This window comes from Bos indicus, chromosome 22 (genome assembly GCF_029378745.1).
Source record: "Bos indicus isolate NIAB-ARS_2022 breed Sahiwal x Tharparkar chromosome 22, NIAB-ARS_B.indTharparkar_mat_pri_1.0, whole genome shotgun sequence".
In the NCBI taxonomy this organism is placed as follows: Eukaryota; Metazoa; Chordata; class Mammalia; order Artiodactyla; family Bovidae; genus Bos; species Bos indicus.
Genome location: NC_091781.1, coordinates 21,537,903 through 21,562,382, shown reverse-complemented (window position 1 = coordinate 21,562,382; position 24,480 = coordinate 21,537,903). Strand labels below are relative to the sequence as shown.

The 24,480-nt window shown below is 44.8% G+C and overlaps 1 protein-coding gene across 7 annotated transcripts in view; it reads left to right on the top strand.

Moving 5' to 3' along the window:
• ITPR1 (inositol 1,4,5-trisphosphate receptor type 1) overlaps nt 1-24,480 on the top strand; it is a 352,734-nt gene that overhangs the window by 202,396 nt on the left and 125,858 nt on the right. For 5 of the 7 annotated variants that reach the window (XM_070777089.1, XM_070777087.1, XM_070777086.1 and 2 more), the window contains 6 exons: nt 1,454-1,582; nt 12,042-12,162; nt 14,389-14,573; nt 18,400-18,548; nt 19,462-19,573; nt 24,055-24,087. In XM_070777089.1, the coding sequence (XP_070633190.1) occupies nt 1,454-1,582; nt 12,042-12,162; nt 14,389-14,573; nt 18,400-18,548; nt 19,462-19,573; nt 24,055-24,087 (729 nt within the window). The remainder of the gene's footprint in view (nt 1-1,453; nt 1,583-12,041; nt 12,163-14,388; nt 14,574-18,399; nt 18,549-19,461; nt 19,574-24,054; nt 24,088-24,480) is intronic. The other 2 variants (XM_070777091.1, XM_019984553.2) reach the window with 1 other exon arrangement.

Here is a 24,480-nt window from a genome sequence, read left to right as displayed (position 1 = left end):
TATATATAATTTAAATATGTATATATTTTCATCTCAAGCTCTTCCTCGTCTTTTAATCCCATAAATCTAGGGGTTTGGCTTGAAATGGAAATCCTGCTTTGATTCTTTAAATCAGGACTCAACAAAGTTTTCTGTGAAGCCCCAGATAGTAAACATGTTTGGCTTTGTGGGCCGTGTGGTCTCTGTCACAGCTACTCAGCTCTGCTCTGGTAGCGTGAGAGTGACCACAGTAGTATGTAAACAGATGGGCATGGCTGGGTTCCAGTAAAACTTCATTTATAAGAACAGCCACCAGCCCTTAACTTGGCTTATCCCTGCCATAAGTTGTTAAAAAATGCTTTAAAATTCATTGCTGACTTCACTTTTGAATGTGTCTACCCACTGCTCATCACTGGACTTAGAACATGACAGTTAATAAAATTTGATGGTTTTACCCTTCATAATTTTCAAAATTATATATCTGATTTTATATCTCCAATTAGAGGGCTAATGAGTTTGGTAATAAAATGGGTGTTAAATATTTGGGGAGAATTCCCCGGTAGTCCAGTGGTTAGAGTTCTCGCTGTCACTGCCAGGGGCCCAGGCTCAGTCCTTGGTTGGGGAAGTGAAATCCCACAAGCTGCGTGTTGTAGTCAAAAAAAAAAAAAAAAAAATTGAATTTCTTGAACCTGTTCTTCTAAATGTGTAATTGTATTCTAAGCAGCAAAATTATCTAAAGTCCAGGTGAAACCTGAAGTTTCCCTTCACCCCCAAACTTACACAGACGGTTATTCTGAGTCACAGCCCACTCTTTTCAGCAGTCCTGTGGCTCAGTAGAGTTTTCACTGAATTGAAAGGAGTGTTGTAGGTTTGGAGAATATCATGCCCAGTGGACTCAGTGGTAATACTTGATTAAGTATCTTGATGATATGCATTAGTTACGTATGACCTAGAGAAGAATGACTTAAACAGTTTACTTTTAGGGTACCTAGAGGCAACGGTAGGTATTAAGCCTATAATGCCTTTGGGGGCTTTAGACTGGCCACAAGTTGGTAGGAATTAGGAAGTGATGGCCTTGTAGGTCCCATGCCAACTTTAATGTTTTATAATTCTTCACCATGATATCCAAGCTCATCTGTTTCTCTTTTACCATGATTCTTTTTTTTTTTTTTTTTTTTTATCATTGTTCTCTTTTATTTATTCATTTGTTTTTATATTTTGGTTGCACCACACATGGCATGCTGAATCTTACAGGGATCAAACCCATGCCCCCTGCATTGGAACCATGGAGTCTTAACCCCTGGGCCACCAGGGAAGTCCCTAATTGTTCTCTCTTAGGAGGAGGAATACTGACTTGCAGGCTTTTGCCTTTCCTTTGTTAAGGGTAATTAGCAGAAATAGTCATCGATTTCTTAATTTTACAAGGAACTTGCGGGGTTTGGTATAAGGTCTAAAGCGTTGACTTGTCCTCCAGGCCTGTAATAACACGAGCGACAGGAAACACGCAGACTCGATTCTGGAGAAGTACGTCACCGAAATCGTCATGAGCATCGTCACCACGTTCTTCAGTTCTCCCTTCTCAGACCAGAGTACAACTCTGCAGGTAAGAAGTACAAACAGAGATGCAGGTAACTCCCAGGAGATCCTCGGCAGACGGACTTGGTGCTGATTCTGGAGTGAGCGGCTGCGGATGAGCCAGCCCTCCGTGAAGCATTAATAACAGATGCTTCTCTCTTCGTGGAGGATGGTTTTTACAGGAATTGCGTGGATAATGAAGTAGCTGAGAATGTTTTTCTGTATCAGATGGTTCTATGGCTATTGATTTTTCTTCCTGAAAATGCCTTCTTTTTTCCCCCTCTTTAATCTTGTTGATTCCTTACCTCTAACCTTAGAAAGACAAGCAGCTTTCAAATGAGTGGTAGCATGTTAACACTTTTTAAGAAAATTATGTATTTTTTTTTTCTTTTGGCCACACTGGGTCTGTGTTGTTACACATGGGCTTTCTTTAGTTGCTGTGCTCGGGCTTTTCATGGTGAGGGGGCTTCAGTAGGTGCGTGCGTGGGCTCAGTGGGTACGGCTCCTGGGCTCTAGGGCACAGGCTCAGTAGTTGTGGTGCACAGGCTTAGTGACTGTGTGGCACGAGGGATCTTTGCAGACCTGGGATGGAACCCATATCCCCTGCATCGGCAGGCAGGTTCTTCACCACTGGACCAGTAGGAAAGTCCAACACTTAATAAAACATGTCTGGGAGTCTCCATTATAAGCCCACATGTGTGCCTACAGTTCATCAGAAGGGGTTACGTGGCCAGCAGGAATGAGACGTCCTTGAGCCTTGATACTGTGGCTACCACCTCCCACCAGCCCCAGCATGTGCTGATCACTGGTGCCCCCTGGAGTTGTGCAGCAGCCCTGCAGGCTGATGGTCAGTGTACTTAGGAGTTTCAAACATGTGAATCCCTGGACCTGGGAGATGTTTTCATTATTCTTGGAAAAGTCACTCTTCTTTCTGTAACTGAGGTCTGGGTCATTGGCCGTGGGAGTCTTACGGCGGGTCCGTGTACACAGCCTGCAGGATGAAAACAGGACTTGGTCTCCAGTGGCCAGAAGAGCAGCAGTAACCATCCTTGTCATGCATATAGATGGAGGGTGTCCTGGGGTTGATGCGTGGCCCAGGCTGGTTGAATTGTAGACAGATAACCTTAATTAAGGTAAATTCTCCAAGAGGAGAGTGATTCATGGTCAGTATGATATCACTGGAACATTTATTAGAAACCGCTATTCTGTTACTCATGCAGAGGAGTTCATATTAACTTAGTACTCGTGGTATTATCCCCGTTTTTCAGGTGAACAGATTGAGGCTCAGGGGATTAAATTACCATCCTCAACCATGGTCACCACTGCTAATTGCAAAACCATGATTTCAACCCAGATCTGTCTGACTCTAAAACTTGAATTCTGGAATTTTTAGTGAGATATGTTTTCTTAGGAATTGTTGGTAACCTGCTGTTTAATTTAGCTTCTTTGCTAGCCTTCAGTTATCTCTAAAGTGTCATTAAGTAAGAATGCCACCTTTAGAATACCTGTGGATGGTTTTTGTGTCATTGGGGAATAAGAACTTGCTAGATCCCAAGCACGTGAGTTGTTAGAGGCCAAAATGTGCGCCTTACCAAGAGCCATTCTACTCAGAGCCAACTGCTTTGGTTAATCAGGATGAACTTGCTTCTCTTGTAATTAAAAGTGACCATTGCTGTGAGGCAAGTCCCATACTCCTAGAGACTGTGAAACAGTGTTGCAAAAGCAAATGTCAAGCTCAGTCAGTCAAAGTAATTGGAAACCATTGAAACTCCAATACTTTGGCCACCTCATGCGATGAGTTGACTCATTGGAAAAGACCCCGATGCTGGGAGGGATTGGGGGCAGGAGGAGAAGGGGACGACAGAGGATGAGATGGCTGGATGGCATCACTGACTCGATGCACATGAGTCTGGGTGAACTCCGGGACTTGGTGACGGACAGGGAGGCCTGACGTGCTGCGATTCATGGGGCCGCGAAGACTCGGACACGACTGAGCGACTGAACTGACCTGAGACAGGAATTTGTGTTCAGTGTTTTTGGTGTTGGTCCCTGTTCTCTCCTTCCATTGCCTTTGCTCTGAAACCACGTTTAACCCAATTATTAGGCAGTGGGGGCCAGAGAAATCAACTTCAACCTTTCACGTCCGGAGCGAGGCCCCGGTTATCCAAGTATAATTAAAATACATAGTCTAAGCTGGATTTCTAGAATAATTATTTTGAAGCAATACTGTTTCCGAAGCTGTCCTCACCTGTCTTATTTGCTGCAAAGCCTGCGTCTTGTTTCCTCAGCTAGATTTGTACCTTCGTCCTTCCTTCCTCCCATGTTTTGTATCTTCCCTTCCTTCCTTTAGCCTGTGTTTCTGGGGGAGGAAAATGGTGGACTTGGAGTTTTGCTGCATTTAAGGCACCAGTGAAATGTCCAAGGGGCGGCTGGAAATGTGGGTTCTGGGAGGAACGACAGAACTTTGAAGCCTTTTGGAGCTTCCCGGGTGGCACTGCGGTAGAGAATCTACCTGCCAATGCAGTAGACGTGAGTTCCATCTCTGCTCGGGGAAGATTCCACATGCCGTGGAGCGACTAAGCCTCGCACCACAACTGCTGAGCCTGGGAGCTGCAGCTGTGAAGCCCGTACACCCTGGAGCCTGCACTCCGCAACAAGAGAAGCCACCACAATGAGAAACCTGTGCAACACGCCTAGAGAGCAACCCCACCTGCTGCAGCTAGAGAAAGCTCAGGCAGTGACAGGAAACCAGCACAGCCATAAATAAGTAAAGTTATTTAAAAAAAAAAAAAATCTTTGGAGGCTTTTAAAGCAGGACAGAGTTGGGTTCCAGTCCTTCCCAGTTCTGTGAACTTGGGGAGATCTCAGAGCTTCAGAACCCTTTTCTTACACGTTAAATAGGGTTATAGTATGACTGGGATGATGACCCAGTGTGACCTGCGGATGACTGGGAGAATTAATGTTTATGAATAGCTATCACAATGCCTGGTACACAGGAGTTGCTTAACAACTGGCAGCTGGTACTGTGTCCTGCTAGACTGCAGGCTACAAGGGAGTGGGGTGAGGGGGGCAGAGACGTGTCTCAGATGCTGTTCTATCCTGAGCACCATGCCTGGCCCCTGGGAGGTGCTCATTTGATGAGTGAGCAAATGAATTGCGTAGACTCAGGAGAAGGGAACTCTGAAGTCCAAGTATAAATGCTTGCTAGTGCACGTCTTGGCAGGAAAAAGAAGAGGTAGACTAGAAAGGACCTGGGCAGAGCACAGATAATTAAGGACAAATTATACAACAGGCCAGAGGGAGATTAAGGGGTTATCTTGCCCTCAGGGTGGAATTCATGAGCAAAACAGAGCCTTGAGAACTAAACAGGGGAGAATCTCAGGCAGAAAGTGCTGGGCAGCCATGTTCATCAGCCCAAGAGGTTGTGTGAGCTGGTGCCCCCAGATTGGCCATTAGAATAGGAAATTAGGAATCAGTTGCTCTGGCTGATTGACTCATCTTTTGTTTATTCAAATGCCAGATGGGAACAGAGCAGATGCTCAGTAAATGTTGGCTCAATTGAATTCATTTAGTTGAAGGATTCTTCTTCCTTTAAGTTAGGCCATTGAGTCCCCGTCTCACACTCCATCAGAGGGGATCAAGAACTACAGGTCCGAGGCGGCCTCATCAGCTGGTACATCCTCCCCAGCTCCCTCAGCCCAAGCACAGTCCGGCTTTGGGACCCAAGCCTGCTCAGGCTTGAGGAATGTGACACCAGCCCGGGTCACTGAGGTTTGATGGGTTCAGAGTAGGACTTATTTTCATTGATTTTTATTGTTTCTATTGTACTACAGTTGGTACGCTGTGTTGCGTGTGTTTGAGTTCTGCAGCAACTTGATTCACTGACACTCTTAGCTCTTCTTTTTCGGATTCTTCTCCCACGTAGGTTATTACAGAGTGCTGAGTAGAGTTCCCTGTGCTTCCAGCAGGTCCACCTTGACCATCAATTTTATGAATATCATTGTGTTTATGTTAATCCCAACCTCCTAATTTCTCCTTACCCCTTGCCCAGCTTCCCCCTCATTAACTCTAAGTTTCCTGTCTGTGAGTCTCGTTTTGATTTGAACATTGGTTCACTGTGATCAGTTTTTAAATGTGATGTATAAGTGACACCTGATGTCTGTCTTGCTCTGTCTGACTTACTGGACCTGGTGTGATCATCTCACAGTCCATTCTTGTTGCTGCAAATGGCGTGATTTTCTCCTGTTTCCTGGCTGAGTCTTGATCCATTGGGTTCGTGTAGCATATCCTCATCCATTCATCTGTGGGTGGTCATTTCTGTGTGCCCATGCCTTGGCTATTGTAAATAGTGCCACAAACATTGTTGGGGTGCTTGTGTCTTTTGGAAGGATGGTTTTCTCTGAAGACATGCCCACCCAGGAGTGAAATCTTGGAATCTCATGGGAGCCCTATTTTTTTTTTTTTGAAGGGATTTCTATACTGTTCCCCATAGTGATTGTTACCATTATATATTTCCACCAACAGGGTACTAAGTTCCCTTTTCTTCAGGCCCTCTCTAGCATGTAGACTTTTTAATGACTGTTGCTTGGGAATAACCTCCTCAACGTTTTGATTTGCATTTGACTGCAAGGAAATCCAACCAGTCCATTCTGAAGGAGATCAGCCCTGGGATTTCTTTGGAAGGAATGATGCTAAAGCTGAAACTCCAGTACTTTGGCCACCTCATGCGAAGAGTTGACTCATTGGAAAAGACTCTGATGCTGGGAGGGATTGGGGGCAGGAGGAGAAGGGGACGACAGAGGATGAAATGGCTGGATGGCATCACTGACTCAATGGACATGAGTCTGAGTGAACTCCAGGAATTGGTGATAGACAGGGAGGCCTGGCGTGCTGCAATTCATGGGGTTGCAAAGAGTCGGACACGAATGAGCGACTGAACTGAACGGAACTGAATCATTAGGGTGGTGTCATCTGCATATCTTAGGTTATTGATATTTCTCCCGGTAATCTTGATTCCAGCTTGTGCTTCTTCCAGCCCAGCGTTTCTCATGATGTACTCTGCATAGAAGTTAAATAAGCAGGGTGACAATATACAGCCTTGATGTACTCCTTTTCCTATTTGGAACCAGTCTGTTGTTCCATGTCCAGTTCGAACTGTTGCTTCCTGACCTGCATATAGGTTTCTCAAGAGGCAGGTCAGGTGGTCTGGTATTCCCATCTCTTTCAGAATTTTCCACAGTTTATTGTGATCCACACAGTCAAAGGCTTTGACATAGTCAATAAAGCAGAAATAGATGTTTTTCTGGAACTATCTTGCTTTTCCAATGATCCAGCAGATGTTGGCAATTTGATCTCTGGTTCCTCTGCCTTTTCTAAAACCAGCTTGAACGTCTGGAAGTTCACAGTTCACGTATTGCTGAAGCCTGGCTTGGAGAATTTTGAGCATTACTTTGGTAGCGCGTGAGATGAGTGCAATTAGAAAGTGAAGAGGAACTAAAAAGCCTCTTGATGAAAGTGAAAGAAGAGAGTGAAAAAGTTGGCTTAAAGCTCAACATTCAGAAAACTAAGATCATGGCATCCGGTCCTATCACTTCATGGGAAATAAATGAGGAACCAGTGGAAACAGTGTCAGATTTTATTTTGGGGGGCTTCAAAATCACTGCAGATGGTGACTGAAGCCATGAAATTAAAAGACCCTTACTCCTTGGAAGGACAGTTATGACCAACCTAGATAGCATATTGAAAAGCAGAGACATTACTTTCCCAGCAAAGGTCCATCTAGTCAAGGCTATGGTTTTTCCAGTGGTCATGTATGGATATGAGAGTTGGACTATGAAGAAGGCTGAGCGCCGAAGAATTGATGCTTTTGAACTGTGGTGTTGGAGAAGACTCTTGAGAGTCCCTTGGACTGCAAGGAGATCAGCCCTGGGATTTCTTTGGAAGGAATGATGCTAAAGCTGAAACTCCAGTACTTTGGCCACCTCATGCAAAGAGTTGACTCATTGGAAAAGACTCTGATGCTGGGAGAGATTGGGGGCAGGAGGAGAAGGGGACGACAGAGGATGAGATGGCTGGATGGCATCACCAACTCGATGGACGTGAGTTTGAATGAACTCCGGGAGATTGTGATGGACAGGGAGGCCTGGTGTGCTGCGATTCATGGGGTCGCAAAGAGTTGGACACGACTGAGTGACTGAACTGAACTGAAGTGAATCATTAGGGATGCTGAGCGTGTTTTCATGGGAGTTTTCTTTTTAAGAATTTGAGGATAATTTAGCGCTTGAAATTGGCTTCTGAGAGTCGGCCCTGTTTTGAATTCATCTTCAATTACTTCCCGTCGAGCATTTCTTGAGGGCAGGGTTCCTAAGTGCCCAAATGGAAGGGTTTTCAAGTTGTAGTTGTGGGAAGGCGGCAGCACTTCATTCCCCACTGATGTAACTTGGGAAACCAGAGCCTTAGAGAAAGTCATGTTTCTGGGTTGTAAATTAGAGTGGAAATTGCCCGGACACACATCTCATTATCTTTCCCCACTTACCCTTGCCCACCACCCCCAAACAAGTCCCAAGCCCTGCAGAAGTGCCGCGCTGAGGGTACTGTAGGTCGATGGCAGGTGGGTGGGGCGGCCCAAAGGAAGGCGGCTGGAAGTGGGAGCCCCACCACCAGGATCCTGGGGACCAGGTGAGTTTGCAGAGGTCTTCCTGCCCAGCAGGTCCACCATCCTTTGCAGGCACTGGGTTTGACTTGGGTCTAAGAGGGCCAGCCTGGATCTGGGGATGGCGGGTCCATCCTGGGGAGCCCAGGCACTTCAGGTCCAAGGGAGCCTTTTGGCTGGTACATCCTCCCCACCTCCCTCAGCCCCAGCACAGTCCGGCCTTGTGACCCTAGCCTGCTCAGGCTGCAGAGATGTTCCACCATTTCTTTCTTTCCAGGGATGTGATAGGCGTTTCTTTCTTTTTATTTGACTGAAGTTTTATTTGACTTTAGTTTGACTATATCCTTTGCTGTGTCGTTTTTATGGGCTTCCCAGGTGGCACTAGTGGTGAAGAGCCCACCTGCAGACACTGGAGACATGAGACATGGGGTTCAGTCCCTGGGTTGGGAAGGTCCCCTCGAGGATAGTTTATATACATTGCTGTGTTGGTGTTTGTTGAATGTGATTCACTTGTATATATCCACATATCTGCTTTTTAGACTCTTCACTCATTTATGTTAGAGCGCTAAGTGGAGTGGAGTGGAGTTCTCTGTGATATATAGTAGGTCCTTGTTGATGTCTATTTTATTAAAATATGTTTCTATTACTGTGCATATGGCATGGTATGTTAACATGCCAACCTTCTGATTTATCCCTCACCCCCTACCTTTATCTCTGGCAGCTATCAGATTTTTTAAAAGTCTTTGAATCTGTTTGTTTTGTCAAGTGGTTCATATGAGTCAATTCTTAGATTCCATCTCTAAGTGGTATTTTATGATATTTGTCTTTCTGTCTCTTGTTAGTATTATCATCTCTAGGTTCATCCACGTTGCTGCAGATGGCATTATTTCATTGTGTGTTTTTTTAATGCCTGAGTCATATTCCATTGTCCGTATGGACCACACCTCCTGTGTCTATTCACCTGTAACTGAATATTTTGGTTGGTTCCTTGTCCTGACTATTGTAAATAGGATTGTAGTGAAAGTTGGGGTGCTTGTGTCTTTTTGAGTTAAGGTTGTCTTTGGATACATGCCTAGTAGTGGGATTGCTGGATCATTTGGTAGCTCTGTTTTTTTAGGATTCCCCATGTTGTTCCTTGTAGTAGCTATACCAATTTCTGTTCTGTCAAACAGCATAGGAGGGCATAATTTTCTCCACGCCTTGTCCAGCATCTATTCTTTGAAGACTTTTTGAGGATGACCATTCTGAGTGGTGTGGGGTGATACCTCAATGTGATTTGATTTCCATTTCTCTTAATAATTAGTGAAGTTGAGCATCTTTTCATGTGTTTTTATTTTTCTTTAAACAGTGTGAGATTTACCTCTTGAAATAGGGTTCTGGAAAATTCTGCCGTTTTTTAAAATTATTTTTTGATGACCTACACCAAGGTATTTCTTGAGGTCAGATATCATTTATAGCCCCGCTGCTGCTGCTAAGTCGCTTCAGTCGTGTCCGACTCTGTGCGACCCCATAGACGGCAGCCCACCAGGCTTTCCCGCAGGGCTTGAATATTCAGTGCTCATCCGCACTCCTTTTAAAGTTGTTACGAGAAATGGCCACAAGGCGGCAGCATTTCTTCGTCCCCAACAGGCCTTGTGTCTTTTCGTGCCCATCGGCACACGTTTAAAAGTTGTTGTTATGAGAAACGGCCACGAGGCGGCAGCATTTCTTCATGCCCAACTGGGCTTTCTTGGGCAAGCAGAGCCTTAGTAAGAGTCAGGTTTGTGGCTTGTAAATTAGACACAGGAGCTTATGTCTCCTTACTCCCTTCCCCATATTTTTCGCCTCCTAGACAAATCCCAACCCTTGCAACACCGCTTTTCTGAGGGTTCTGTCTTCCATGGGTAGGGTGACTCTAAGGATGGAGTCTGGAGGTGGCAACCCCACCTGGAGACTGGGGGACTGTTCCGAACTCGTCCAGTCCAAGGGATCTGACTTCCTTTGGGTACTACACTAAGCTTTGTTTGACTATAGGTGGGCCTACCTGGATCTGGAGATGGGGAGAACCGGGCACCACTACTGGTCTTGAGGGGTGGGTTCACTTGCCGCCACTTCCTCGCCAGCTTCCTCAGCCCCAGGACAGTCCAGCCTTGAGACCCAAGGCTGCCCCGTCTCCAAGGATGTGACACCAGCCCAGGTCACCAAGACTGGACATTCCCTCAGGAATACTGTGCTGTCCCCTCAGCAGAGCAGGCATTTTTTTGCTGCTTCTGTTTTTTTTTTTTTTAATTTCACTTTTATTTTATATTGGAGTATATTTGATCATTTGATTCAGATGTACAGCAGAGTGATTCAGTTATCCATATACACTGTCTATTCTTTTTCAGGTTCTTTTCCATTGTAGGTTACTATAAGATATTGAGTATATTTCCCTGGGCTATACACTAAGTCCTTGCTGGTTATCTCTTTACATATACATTGCCTTCTCCCATGCATATTGGGAGAAGGCAGTGGCACCCCACTCCAGTACTCTTGGCTGGAAAATCTCATGGACGGAGGAGCCTGGTAGGCTGCAGTCCATGGGGTCGGTCGGATACGACTGAGCGACTTCACTTTCACTTTTCACTTTCATGCATTGGAGAAGGCAATGGCAACCCACTCCAGTGTTCTTGCCTGGAGAATCCCAGGGACGGGGGAGCCTGGGGGGCTGCTGTCTATGAGGTCACACAGAGTCGGACACAACTGAAGTGACTTAGCAGCAGCATGTATATTTTAATCCCAAACACCTAATTTATCCCTCTCCCCTTTGGTAACTGCAAGTGTGTTTTCTATGTCTGTGAGTCTACTTATGTTTTGTACATAAATTCAGTTGTATCATTTTTTTTTAGATTCCACATATACACGATCTCATAACCCATTTTAATTTCTTACATTGATCTTCCTTTGCCCCTAGCACTTTACACTTGTTTTCCTTTCATCTAAGAAACTTTTGTAGTATATTTTCAGTACTTTTTTCTTTGTTATATTAAGTCCTCCTGTGTTTCAGAGGGGATAGGCAAGTACATCCTCCTACAAATTGCAGACCAGTGGAGTAGTGTACCGTCCACGGTGACCTTTACCATGCAGGTCTAAAGCTACCCCGATGCAGATAGCTTCAGATGGAGGCCAAAATTACAGTTTGCAGATGCCTTCAGGAAGTCAGTGTCAGATTGCTAAAGTCCTTGTTTGACTTCTTTTAAAATGAGTACAAATTTATACTATCATGGAAAGGGATAGATCTTCCTCTGCAGTTAACTTGTAAGCACTCACCTGTGGCAGATGAACACTTTTGCATAGTCACCATGAGAACCATATTCTCCTTTTATCATTGGAGACACTGCCTGAAATAAACAGGAGTATTCTAGGTGAGATCCACTTACCAGTTTATCAAGGCTGATTAAAAAATACGGTTCTACTCATATAACATCTGAAAAGAACTCTGGGAGTTTGTCAGCCTCAGTCTTTGTATATTATATATTGCATGAAGTTAAAGGTCAGAGAAGTAAAGTGACTTGCCTACAATCACACAGCCACTTGGTTACGAGACAAGAACACCAGCGTTGAGGCTGTGATTCCACTGCTCCGTCCAGTGGTCAGACTTAGCATCGAGTTTGTGCATTGCCTCAAAACACCTCTGACTTGGTCTCCGTTGGCTCGGCCACTTCTGGAATCCTGTTCATCACTGGCCAGCCCCTCCCACTCGTGCCTAAGGGTCTGTGAACCTGTGGTTCCGGGCAGTGTCTGCTTCTGACCAGGGTCTCAGCCACTCACAAATAAATGTCTTCACACGGCCTCCTCCTTGTCCTCTTTCTTGCAGACTCGCCAGCCCGTCTTTGTGCAGCTTCTGCAAGGTGTGTTCCGGGTTTACCACTGCAACTGGCTCATGCCAAGCCAGAAGGCCTCGGTGGAGAGCTGCATCCGGGTGCTCTCTGATGTAGGTAAGACTCCACCTCGGTTTGGATCCCACATGGAAACAGGCCATCCAGCAGTGATCAAGGCCACCCTGGACACAGCACCAGCTCCATAGCTCTGCAGAGCTCCCTCACACCAGAGGCTGCAGACCCAGAGCCGGAACCACCATCTTCTTGATTCTTAAACCTCCCTTTCATCTCTCCAAGCTAGCACGCCCCAAAGTTCAGAGCCAGCAAGTGCCAAAGAAAGGTAGGCTTTGAAAAGCCAGATTGCGTGGTTAAATGTTAGGCAGGTCTTGGCGAGTTCCAGCGTGCTCAAGTGCGTCCAGGGGGCTGGGAAGACCCTCGTTCGAGAAAGTCATCTGTTGAATCCGGTAAACATAGTTGACCATATGGGAACTTTCTTTTCATGCAAAGTGCATGTCCACCCCCGGGGAACACCCTTTGTCAGAGATGGCGGCCTGCTTCCTCCTGCCTCTCGGTGATAAAGCTTCTCCATCCCCTGCCCCCTCCCCTCCTGCTCCCCATCGCCCCTTGTCGGCAGCTTTGAAAGGAAGTTATGACCATTACTTCATCCTGATTTTGTTGGTCTCTGATCTGTTGCACTCTTCCACCCCCTCCCCATAAATACTATGAAAAGGGAAAGCCTTCCTTCCTAAATCGAGAAGGGTTATCTGCCTCTAGTAGCTCTTTAGCTCCCTGGAGACCCCAGAGAAGACGAGTAGGGCTCTTAGTGCTGTTGAGCAGTTGTGTTCCATTGGGCTTGTTGCCCGATCGCAGTCTTCCCTGCCTAATTCCCTTTATATGTGTATGGCAAGCGCTCATGTCTTTTTATTATTTACGTGGCACAATTTCACAATAAAAGATTAAGCTTTTGAAAGGGTGTACATTATTATAGGTTCATGATGTGATAAAATAGGGCTCTGATCACCCTGAATTCTGCCCATATATGATGGTGCCTCTTGAGGTTGTTGGTTAAAAGTGGGGCAAGTTGCTGAGTTCGCTAGCTCAGTGATCATCAGAGAGAGGAAATGTTTTAACAGTCTTGGCAGTGATGAGAAAAGGCAAGGAGCGTTGGTGTTTGTGAGACAGTGGACCATGAAAACTGCACAGCCCATGAACCCCAGCCAGCACTTTTGTGCTTCTGCTGGCATGGAGCTTTGAAGACAGGCAAGAATTGTCTTACTGTTGTTTTTTTTTTTTTTTTTAACGTTATTGGATCTCCCAGATAGAAAGAAGGCTTGTTCGTCTGGTTATCTAACTTAATTTTTAAATTAACTTTTTATTTGGCAATAAATTTAGACTTTTAAGAACACTGCCAGGATAACACAGAGTTCCCATATACCCTTCAGCCAGTTTCCCCTGATGTCTGCATCTTACATTACCAGCTATGTTTGTCAAAACTAAGAAACTCAGATTGGCCTATTGCTATGAACTAAACGTCCAGACTTGGTTTTCAGCCCTTTTCCCACTAATGCCCTTTTTCTGTTCACAGTAACATGTAGGCCACCACATAGCGTTTAGTTGTCTCTGGTCTGCGACAATTTCTCATGTGTGCATGCTCGGTCATGTCTGACTCTGCAACCCCATGGACTGTAGCCTGCCAGGCTCCCCTGTCCATGGGATTCTCCAGGCAAGAACACTGGAGTGGGTCCAGACCTTCCTTATTTTCTGTGGCCTTGACCATCCTCAGATGTCCTAGTCAAGTATCTGTAGAATGTTCCCCCTTTGTGGGTTTGACTGGTTTTCTCGTGATGAGACCAGAGTTGCCCTTTTTTTTGAAGCAGGTTAAAAGGAAAACAACAGCTTGTCTGGACAGCATAGCTTATGTCATACTAGATGTTGTCTTTTGTACTATGTTTGGCTTAAAACAGCACTTTATAGATGGTTGAAAGAATACAAAACCAGAAAATTTTTCAAAAAGCAGTTTACTGGTTAGATGAGTTCCCTGTTTTGATAATTCTTAAAATGTATCGATATATCTGAGCCCCTAAGAAGCCATTCATTGAAGAAGCCCATTGGACCTACCTGAACTGTATGACCTCGTAGCATGTAATTTTCCTCACAGCAGCTGGCCTCAGAATTCACATTGGAAAACCCGACCTAACAGATAGTGAGGTTCAGCTGAACTGCATATCCACGCTAACGTTGTGGGCATGGACACGCCTGCCTGTGGGATGAGGGGGGCAGTTTGCATTTCTGGGGGTCTCTCATCAGAGCTGTGGGCTCACAAGCCCCATCTCTCCTGTGCAGCCAAGAGCCGGGCCATTGCCATTCCCGTGGACTTGGACAGTCAGGTCAACAACCTCTTCCTCAAGTCCCACAACCTCGTGCAGAAAACCGCCATGAACTGGCGGCTGACGGCCCGCAATGCTGCCCGCAGAGACTCTGTCCTGGCCGCTTCCAGGGACTACCGGAACATCATCGAGAGACTGCAGGTAATGCCCAGCGCTGATGGAAGCGACCCGTAACCCGGCCTGAGGCGGCTCCCCACACTGAAGGGCTTCCTTGAGCCAGGGAAAAATCCGGGGTTGGCCCCAGGGCGATATCAGTGTGATGAGTGGGTAGTCAAATGCAGATGTGTGTGTTGGGCCAGGAGAGCAAAGCTCCTCGGGACCCAAAAATACTCCCCACAAAGTCATGGTCTTCAGAGGTTGTTCATGGATTTTCAAATCTCTTTTTCAAGAAGTCCCTTGTCACTTATTAGGAAGGAATAAATCAGTGTTAGAAGAGGATGCTTAGAATAAGAGTGTAACAGCTCCTATTTTTTTCCCCATCATCTTGGGATTTTGGCCTCTTGAATCAGTAGGTAAACAAGTGTAATCGTAACTGAGAGAGGAGTTTTCTATCAAATGAGCCAAATGAAAATAAAAGTGTTACTAAATTCTAGCTAGATTCTACTCTGTTTACTTAGTACCTACAAAGAGACGTGCTCTTCTTTTGTTAAGAGGGAGAGTAGTGAGGATTAGATGATGTTAAACGTTTAACCACGCTCCGTAATATCAACATCTTCCTTTGAACAAGTGCCTCAGGTGGTTTCCTCACAGATGACACATGGACCATGGTTAGAGAATCACAAATCCTTCAGAGGAGCTTGGTGCCATGGTGCAGAGTGTGATCTCAAGCCAGCACCCGATCGTGGCTCCGCGGCTTAGAAATGCATAACCTTAGGGAAGTTACTTAATTTCTCCAATTTCCTAACTTGTAAAAATCATGTAATAGTAACACCTACGTCATGGGGCTGATACGAAGATTAAGAGACTTAAGACATTCCGGTCACTTGTGACTGCCTAAGAAATGACAACAGAGATTATTTTATTCTTTGACTGTTCTGGAGGTTACTGGGCTCAGCAAGGTGTTTCTTGCTCAAGTTCGTTCATGCAGTTGCAGTCCGATGGTGGTTGTGTTTGGACTCACCTTGAGATCTCACTCATCCACACGTTTGGCAATTGATACTGATCGTTAGCTGAGACCTCAGCTCTCACCTAAAATATCTACACGGAGCCTCCCCATAGAGTATGGGCTTCCTCACAACATGGCGGCCGGGTCCCAAGATAAGTCTGGAGAGATAGATAAGTAAAAGCTATATTGCCTTAATGACCTGGCTTCAGAAATCACATGGCATCCTTTCTGTCATATTCTTTGGGTCAAGATAGTGACATATGTCCACTTAGGTTCAAGGGGAGAGGACACAGACCACCGTTTGTTGAAGAAGAGCTTGCAAAATCGTTTATACTGCAATGCTTGTACAGCAATGGAAAATGCAATACACTTAAAGCACAAAGAGCAGAACCTGGCATGTAGTGAGCCAGGTCACTTGATCAGTGACCTGCTCTTCTTAATATTATTATGGTCGTTATCCTTATGACCGTAATAATTATCATTAATAAGTGAAGTAAATGAATCTCTGAGGGTGACACAAGTTACCTAAAGACAAAAGAGTTCATTGATGCATTCATCAGCCCCACCCTAGGCACAGGGGATACAGCAACCAAAGCTAAAATAATCTTGACCTTCATAGAGTCTCCATTGTTGGAAGGGAGAAAAACAATGATCAAATCACACAGATAGAAGTAAAATGGTAAGAGAGACAGACACTGCAGAGGAGTGAGCAGTGCTATGAAACATACTGATGAGGAAGCTCATCTTGCCTGGCGCTGGGGGTGGTGGTCAACAAAGGCATTGCTGGGGAAAGAACATTGGAACCAAGACCAGGGGACAGGGGGACTGACTTAAAGAACGGAAGGGAAGGGAAGAGCTTGTAAGGAGACCATTCCACAGGGGAGAATACAGCACAGAGACCTCAGGAAGGTTAGCTTGGCTGGAGCCCGCAGAGCTGGGTGGATGCAATTTGAGCCTTGTCATGACAGAGCCACTTCTTAAACAAAGGTAGCCTGATTCCCCATGGAGTGTTTCTTGATCTCCACTATGGTTTAGAAGGAGGAAGGTCACTGTATTGTAGACTCATAACTGGATGAACACACAGCATTTTCTCCTGCTCAAACTGAATTATCTGTGGCTTAGAAACACACCTGCTCTTCTTAGATCATTACACATATTCTTGGGTAACAGAATAAAATACATAAGTTTAGGCAGTGCTTGTTTTAAAGATTTGGCCAGTAGCCAAAGCGATCCTTATTTATCTAATGAGTTATTGTCTGTCTGAGTCCCTGCAGTTACGAGATTGCTCAGAATGGCAAAAGTTGTCATAATGTGAGAACGTTAACTTGCAAATGCAGTGCTTATATAATTAACCCCCATTCAGACATCCCCCTCACTTAACACTGGCATCTCCCCCTGCCCATCGCTTCGCCACCCTTGTCTGTTGGTCTCTCCCCGATTGCCGAATGTTCTACATTTGACAATACAATGCAAATCAATTGCAATGTGAAGTTCCAACCTGGCAAAAGATGCAAGATTTCGTGAACACGATGCCGAAGAACTGTTTCAATCTTGTACAAAAGCTGGAGACAGATAACGAATTGCCAGAGTTAGGACCAGTCACTGTTGAAGAAGAGGAAATTGGGTGCTTTCCCAGAGAGAACTGTTAGGGAAACTGACAAAATTCTCAAAGAATTTTGCCAAAGCGACCCTCTCTCTGACTGTGCTGTGAAAGTCATTCCAAACTAAGGGATGTTGCAGGGTACTCTCATAATATTGTTGGGAATATGGCCCCCTCCCCAAAGCAGTTTGATTTATTCATGCATTCTTGAATGCATCCTAAATATGATTGAGTGATGACAAATTTTGTTACATGTAAGATGAAGTAGAATTATATTCATAAGTTTTAGTTTCTAGATAAAAGATCACTCAATTCTTTGTGAATTTGGGGCCTATGAAATTTGGGTCCCTGATTGAGATGAGTGCAATTAAAGTGGGCTTTCTCCATGCAAAGCTTCCTGGTGAATTATCTGATCTTCCCCAGCGTGTCGTGTTCTGCCCTTCGTAGCCAGCTTGCCGGTAGCTTGGTTCTCAGTTAGCAAGCCAGACGGCAGACTTTAGCATCTTTTGGAGATAATTTCTCATCTGTTTCCTGCCATTTGCCTTTATATGGTGTTTGTTGTGTTGGTTTTGCTGCTCTTTCAACTTCTCTCTGTTTTCCTTTCCTACAGCTATGTGTTTTGCATTTGAAGACCATCATGCTATCAGGGTACATGTATTTAGCATGTTGATACAGCATGTTCATTCATTTGTGTTCTCATGTTTTATATGATATTTTATTATATGAATAATTCATGCTCATTGGAAATAATTTGGCAATACTCACAAGTACCACTAAATAGAAGAAAACTGGAGTCACCTGTAATCCCACCTCTCAGAGAAAATCACTAATGATGTTTTAATGTTTGCTGCGTATCCTTTAGACATTAATGTTGTGGATAAAAAGTGGATCGTAGAGTCCATACTATTGTTTGGCCATTTTTTTTACACTTGTAATGTAGACACCTTTCCATGTTGTCGAATGTACTTTTTGCATCCTATTTTAAAACATATGGAATGATCCCTTGGGTAGCATAAGGACCATCTCACAGAGCGGGTGGGAAGGATGTTACGTCTTTGTTATTTCTGTTTTCCGCATCAGGGTCTAATGCTTCAGGTAACCGTTGGGCAATGTCTAATAACTTGAGGCACATACCAGACGGTGCTGAGGTTACTGTAACCCAGCATAGTCTGTGGTCATGCCTCAGGTCAGAAATGAATGTTCCCACTCTCCCGTGGTCGCCTCGGCCCGAGCTGCTCACCCGGGCTGTGCTTCCGTTCCAGGACATCGTCTCGGCCCTGGAGGACCGTCTCCGGCCCCTGGTGCAGGCCGAGTTATCTGTGCTGGTGGATGTCCTCCACCGGCCCGAGCTGCTCTTCCCGGAGAACACGGACGCCAGGAGGAAGTGTGAAAGCGGGGGCTTCATCTGCAAGTAAGCAGCCCCTCCCGCCGCGGTGCTCGCTGGGGCAGAACCCCGATGACCAGACGCGGCACTGTTCCCGGGAAGGCGGGGCTGGCCTGGTGTTCGGTGAAGACAGCAGGGCCTAGTGCGGGGGGTCCGTTCTGACTGTTCTAAAGGAAGTGCGTAGGTGCAGTCCTACTTAGCAACGCTGTTGTTGGGTGACAACTTCTGCTTTGAGAACCGCACGCCCGGTTGTTCATCTTCCACTCACCACATGCAGGCAGGATGTCCCCCGTGGACTGACGGACTCCAAAAGCCACGGCCCGCGAATCCTCAGAAAGCTCAAACCTACCAGGGCCTCACAGTCTTTATAGTTTCCCAGCAGCTTTATAGTTTCTCGTTTTATGCCGTGGGGCATCATCTAGAAAAAGCAACTGGTCCCATGACCAGAGACCGCTGTCTGATTTTCACCCTAAGGTTGGTTGGTTGGTTAGCTTGAGCGTGAATTCTGCTGCTTTTTTATTTTTCTGGGCCCGTCAAAGGATAAGACTGTATAAACAAAGCAATGGTTGGGATGTGTTTATTTCCAACCATAATACTCTTGAGGTTCTTTTTTTTTTTTTTTTTTTTAACACTGCTGACATATTTTGGCCACATTACTGACAATCCTCAGTGGGTAAATAACTGCGCTCCATAAACAGCAGTTTTGAGTGGGCCTCTGTCTCCCTTCGGACCTGTTTGCTGCTGCCGACCAGCAGGTGTCGCTTTTGAGACACCGACTGGCTGTTAGTGAAGGGACTGCCCGGAAGTCTGTTTAAGTCTGGGAGCCTTTGGTAAATATTAGTTCATTAACAGACTAGTTACAATAAGTTGGTTTTTTTTTTTTTTTTTTTTATGTAAAGATGTTTCAGGGATGTAATCCGTGGTTTTCCCCTCCATTCAGGTTAATCAAACACACTAAACAGCTGCTGGAGGAGAATGAGGAGAAACTCTGCATCAAGGTCCTTCAGACCCTCAGAGAAATGATGACCAAAGACAGAGGCTATGGAGAAAAGGTACTGCCTTTTATTTTCATGTGAAAACCAGGTGTTGCTATTAAATAGAAGCAGAGTGGGGGCACTTAGAAATCCACCTTAGTTCAGGCATATTGACTGGAGAGATAACTTAAAAAAAAAACCTATTCATCTTGCCCTGAAGGTAATTAAATCATATGAGTCTCTCTTTAAAGTCATATACACTTAGGTGTCTCTTTTAGGCTGCTTGCCGTACAATCTATATTCAGAAAAATAGGAACAACAAGATTTTCCGTCTGTTTAAATTCCCAGTGAGAATGCAAATGCTTCTTGTGTACCAAGGTGTGTGTGTTCCTCAGTTTTGGGTTCCAGCTGAGCATACCTGTGGGTTTACTTGCTTCTTTCTGGTGAGACGTTACACAATCCTCCAAGTGTATGAAGAAACTGCCTCCAGTTCTAACTGGAATGAAGACAGACAGACATGTCACCTTTTCTAACTGAGATTGGGAAATGGACCATCCCTGGGAGCTGAGACTTCTGATCACATGCAGCGAGCCATGATGTACAGAAAACAGCCCTCGCACCCCTGATTTTGGTCCAAGTGGGATAAAAAGAGCCCCATTGCTCTTCCTTTCTGCCCCCAGTGAAAAACAGGGCCTGAATTTAAGTCTCACCAGTCTTCTTTGAAGGCAATAATATTCATTTACTACCTTGAAGCCACTTTTATCCACATTTTCCAAGTAGGTAAATGTGCTGATATCATTGACTTACCAAATACACAGTAAATAACTTTTATTCATCTCTGCAAAGAATGTTTGATAATTAAATCACAGCCTCTCTCGTCAAAAGAGAAGGTGACAACTAGATTCTTGAAAGTCTAAAACACTGTCGGAATCTTGCTTTCTAACCTAAGCAGTGTCCGTCCTTAATATTAGAGCAATTCAACGTGTGCGGATCTTTGGATAAAAGCAAATAAAACAGAAAGGTACACAGTCCTTTTTGCAGTTTACATTCCTCCACTGGCCCCAAACCACAATGCTTTTAAACATCAGTCTAAACTTGTAAAATGTACAAATTCAAACTTGAATAAATGTTACTTGGAAAATAAGTGTTTATAACTCAGGAGGAATTTTGCGGTGGAAATATGCCAGAATAGAGTTTATAAATATAAAAGCAAGGAACGCTGGTACAAATGGGAAGTAACGAGATGACCAGTCTGCGCTGTGTAGACACCCAGCTAGGTCTTGCCCTTGATAAGGTGAGGAGGACAGTAAAAGAGAATACACTTATCAGATAAGTAAATAATAGCCATTTATTCCACAGGATGTTTGTTTTTCTTCGAGTGAACTTTAAGAAGTGTTTTTAAAAAATTGACTCTAGTTTTAAAAACTCGTGTTTTTAAAAAATTGACTCATTCACTTTCCCTAATAAGATAAACTCTACCAAAGGGACCTTAACCAGCTGTGAATTTATTTGTACCTTTGGGGCAGAAAACACAATTTTAAACTGTGGGGACCACAGTTTTCTCCTCTTGAGAATGTCTGCTTCTTTCTTAGCCAAGGTACTTGAGGTAAGCTTTGCGTCTCTACTCCAGTGACCTTGTAAGTTGTGCTTATACTTTCAAGTGAGTTTTCTTTTTAGAGCGTGGAAAGTATAAGTACAAGGAGTTGGTTCAGAGTCTGTTGCTGGGCAGAAAAGCGCGCAGGGGTCTTCGGGGCCGTGTGGAAGGTGTGCTTTCTGCCGCCTTTCCCTCCCCATGGCGGGCCAACAGGGAGAATGCTGTCTTGGCCCCTGGGGACACGATCCGAGATGCTGTCACCCTGCCTGTGAGAAAGCTCGTGGAGAGCTATAGAGCCAGGGCTTTGAGAGCTCAGTAGATGATGCAGGCTGTTGTGAAAGAGTTACGAGAGTTGAGAGGAGCTCCTGAGGGTGCAGCTCAAATCCCTCTTCATCTGGTGAAGAAATTAGCCACATCCTGGCAGAGAAAGGCTTGGCGGCAGGATGACAGTTCCTTCCCGTCGGGTTGGAGCTGTCATCCCCCTGGTCAAAGTGAAAATACTAGAAGCAAGTACGGGAAATGCTCTGCCACCAAGAAGGACATTCTAGAAACCTGTGCTAGTCAGCAGCTCCTCCGACCGCACAGAGATGCCATGCTGCTTCTGGCCCCAGGCTCGGACTGCGGGAAGAGGCTGCTTAACCCTTCGCTTTAAAGGGGAGCAGGGGGGCGTTAAATGATTTGTGTTTCTTCCAGTTTCGTTGTTAGTTTGCACTCTGTCCTGTTTCACTAAGGCTTTTGGAAAATGCCTTTGATGGGTTACTGGCTGCCTCTGTTTGAGTAAAGAGGCATGACATGCGGGAGCCAGCTCTTTCAAGGATGGGAAGAACCCAGACCCAAAGAACTAACCTTTCTTAGGCAAACCAGGTCGGGGTGTTGTTCAATTGCCAAGTAACATCTGATTCTGCAACCCCATGGACTGCTGCATGCCAGGCTTCCCTGTCCCTCACAGTGGGTGTTAGTCGATAAAGTAAGTGAAGTGGCCTTTGAACTGGGTGCTCAGGACACGAAGGCAAGTGTGAATGCCAAGTCTGTCGTCTTGGCCTACTTTTCCTATTCGTTGCCTCTTGAGTGGGGCTTGTCCCATGACTAACACCCTGCTGGGATGGCCGGTTGCTCTGTGTTCCTGCCCTCTCCTGAGTCCTCACAGTCCTCTCTCCTGGTCTGCGGGGCCCTCACATCACCTGAGGTTTGGATCAGGCCTAAGAGTCATATCTGAGAAGACAGTGGTCAGCACACTTGTCCTGGTCCATTGCCTAAGACGTGCCCGTCCAAGAACTGTGACACGTGCTGGAAATGTGGGGGCGGGGCACAGAGGATGGTGACAAAATTTAAATCATGATCATTTAGAAATTAAAGAAATTATCTTTTCCTGTGGTGTCTCCAAATGGGCCAGCAATATTTACCAGAGAGTGGTATTAAAATACAATATAGGATAGTATAATATAGTGGAATATTAAAAAGGATCACCAGAATAATGATGGAATACATTTTCATGTGATTCTTGTGTCTTTCTCAACAGTGTATTCAAAGTTAATAAACTATAAAATCAGGGCTTTGCAACCATTCTGTGTGTGCAAGGCCTAGCCAACTCTGCTTTTAATCTATAGATTTAACCATGTTAAATAAAATAGTTACCTCCCATCGCTAAACATCTCTAAGATTTACCCTGAATCTCTCTATAATTCGTAGAATATATTCATGCCCCTAGGCCCTGCTTGAAGAGAAAGCATGGTTATTTTATATATCGGCTGCTCTATTACCTACCGTACGATTTTTATTAAGATATTTTTGATTTAAGAGTCAGAGTTTTGGAAAGAAATTCAGAGGCCAACAGATAATGTGAAAGAATATCTCAATTTATTTAAACTCCATTTTTCTTCTGAATAATGGTACCTGTTACACTACTAGAGAGTTTTTGACCTCAAGTAACATCAGGGTTTTCATTTCTTATGAATTGTCAATCCCCTGTTAATTACTAGTGCTTCTTTTCTCTGGGCAAATAAACTATTAATATTTCCAGCTACCAGTGTTTCTAGTAGGAGTTTAAATTTGCAAAAGTAAATATTAATGAAACATAATAAAATCAAGGATCCTCCATCTATCATTAAACATGCATAATTGTCATTAATCCTCTTTTTCTTTCTTTTGAACTTGGTGCTAATAAATCATTTCATTGTTCCTAATATCACTCAGGTAGGCAATAATCACCTTGGAGGAATCTAGTCTCTTTAATCAATAGTATCAGGATTTGGAATATCTGGGCTGGGGAACATGTTGGTCTTATTGCTTGCTTAAATTGAATCTGGGTCTGATTTATCCCACTGCTTGCTTAAATTGAAACTGGGTCTGATTTATCTCAATGGTAGTTTGAACTCAAGACACCCCACCCCCATTCAATGGTATAATGAGTCCAAGGAGAGAATTTTCTCCTAAGCTGAGTTGATAGGAGTTTAGCTTTTAACCCGACTCTCTCCCATCCTTTTCTGAAAGGACATGGTTCTTGATCGGGGATCTTGCCCTTGTTCACAGCTCAGTTCAAGTTTTCTCTACAAGGGAGCACAACAGTGCCATTCAGGGCTCTTGGTTCAGTGACCTGTGAGGTTTTTTGTTTGTTTTTTTCTTGGCCACACTGTGTGGCATGAGGGATCCTAGATCCCCAACCAGGGTTCAAACCCACTCCCCTTGTATTAAGAACATGAAGTCTTAACCACTGGACCACCAGGGAAGTCTGGACCTGCGAGGTTTGATACCTGGCATGTAAACAAAGTGTGGCAGCATCCTGCCTGAGATGCCAGGGTGCAGTGGTGTCCAGAATGCCCACAGCTCTCAAGACGGTTGTGTTCTAACGATGCTCCAACCTGAGTCAGCGATGAGAAATACAGTGACAAAGCTTCTAACACTTAGCTCGCTTGTATTTCCTGTTCTAACATTGCCTTCTTTTTCTCCCCCCTTTTTTCTTTTCCAGCTCATCTCCATTGATGAATTGGATAATGCTGAGGTCCTAATTTCATTTTTTTTAAGTGTCCCATGGTGATGTTTCCATGACCCTCTCCCAGCGAACTCTGTGACCTGTCCCCTAGTCTGTGCAGCATCTAGTATCTGACTTTGTGTAGCATGCCTCTGGGAGTGAGTCAAGTCCTTCGTGTCTGTGTTAGCGTTTCCCATGAGTTTGTTTGCCATTTGTCCTTGGAGCCCATCCGAGTCTAGATAAAGATTTTCTAAACTGTGATAAAATTTCAATCATTCACTGTCTAGAAGCTCAGCTGAATTTGTGGTTGGCACTGGCTATTAACAGATCTCTGAAACTCAGTGCTGATGCTTCTCTCTCTCTATGTGAAGCACTCATGCAAAAAAGAAATAACTATATGGGTACAGTTTGCAAGTGGTGAAA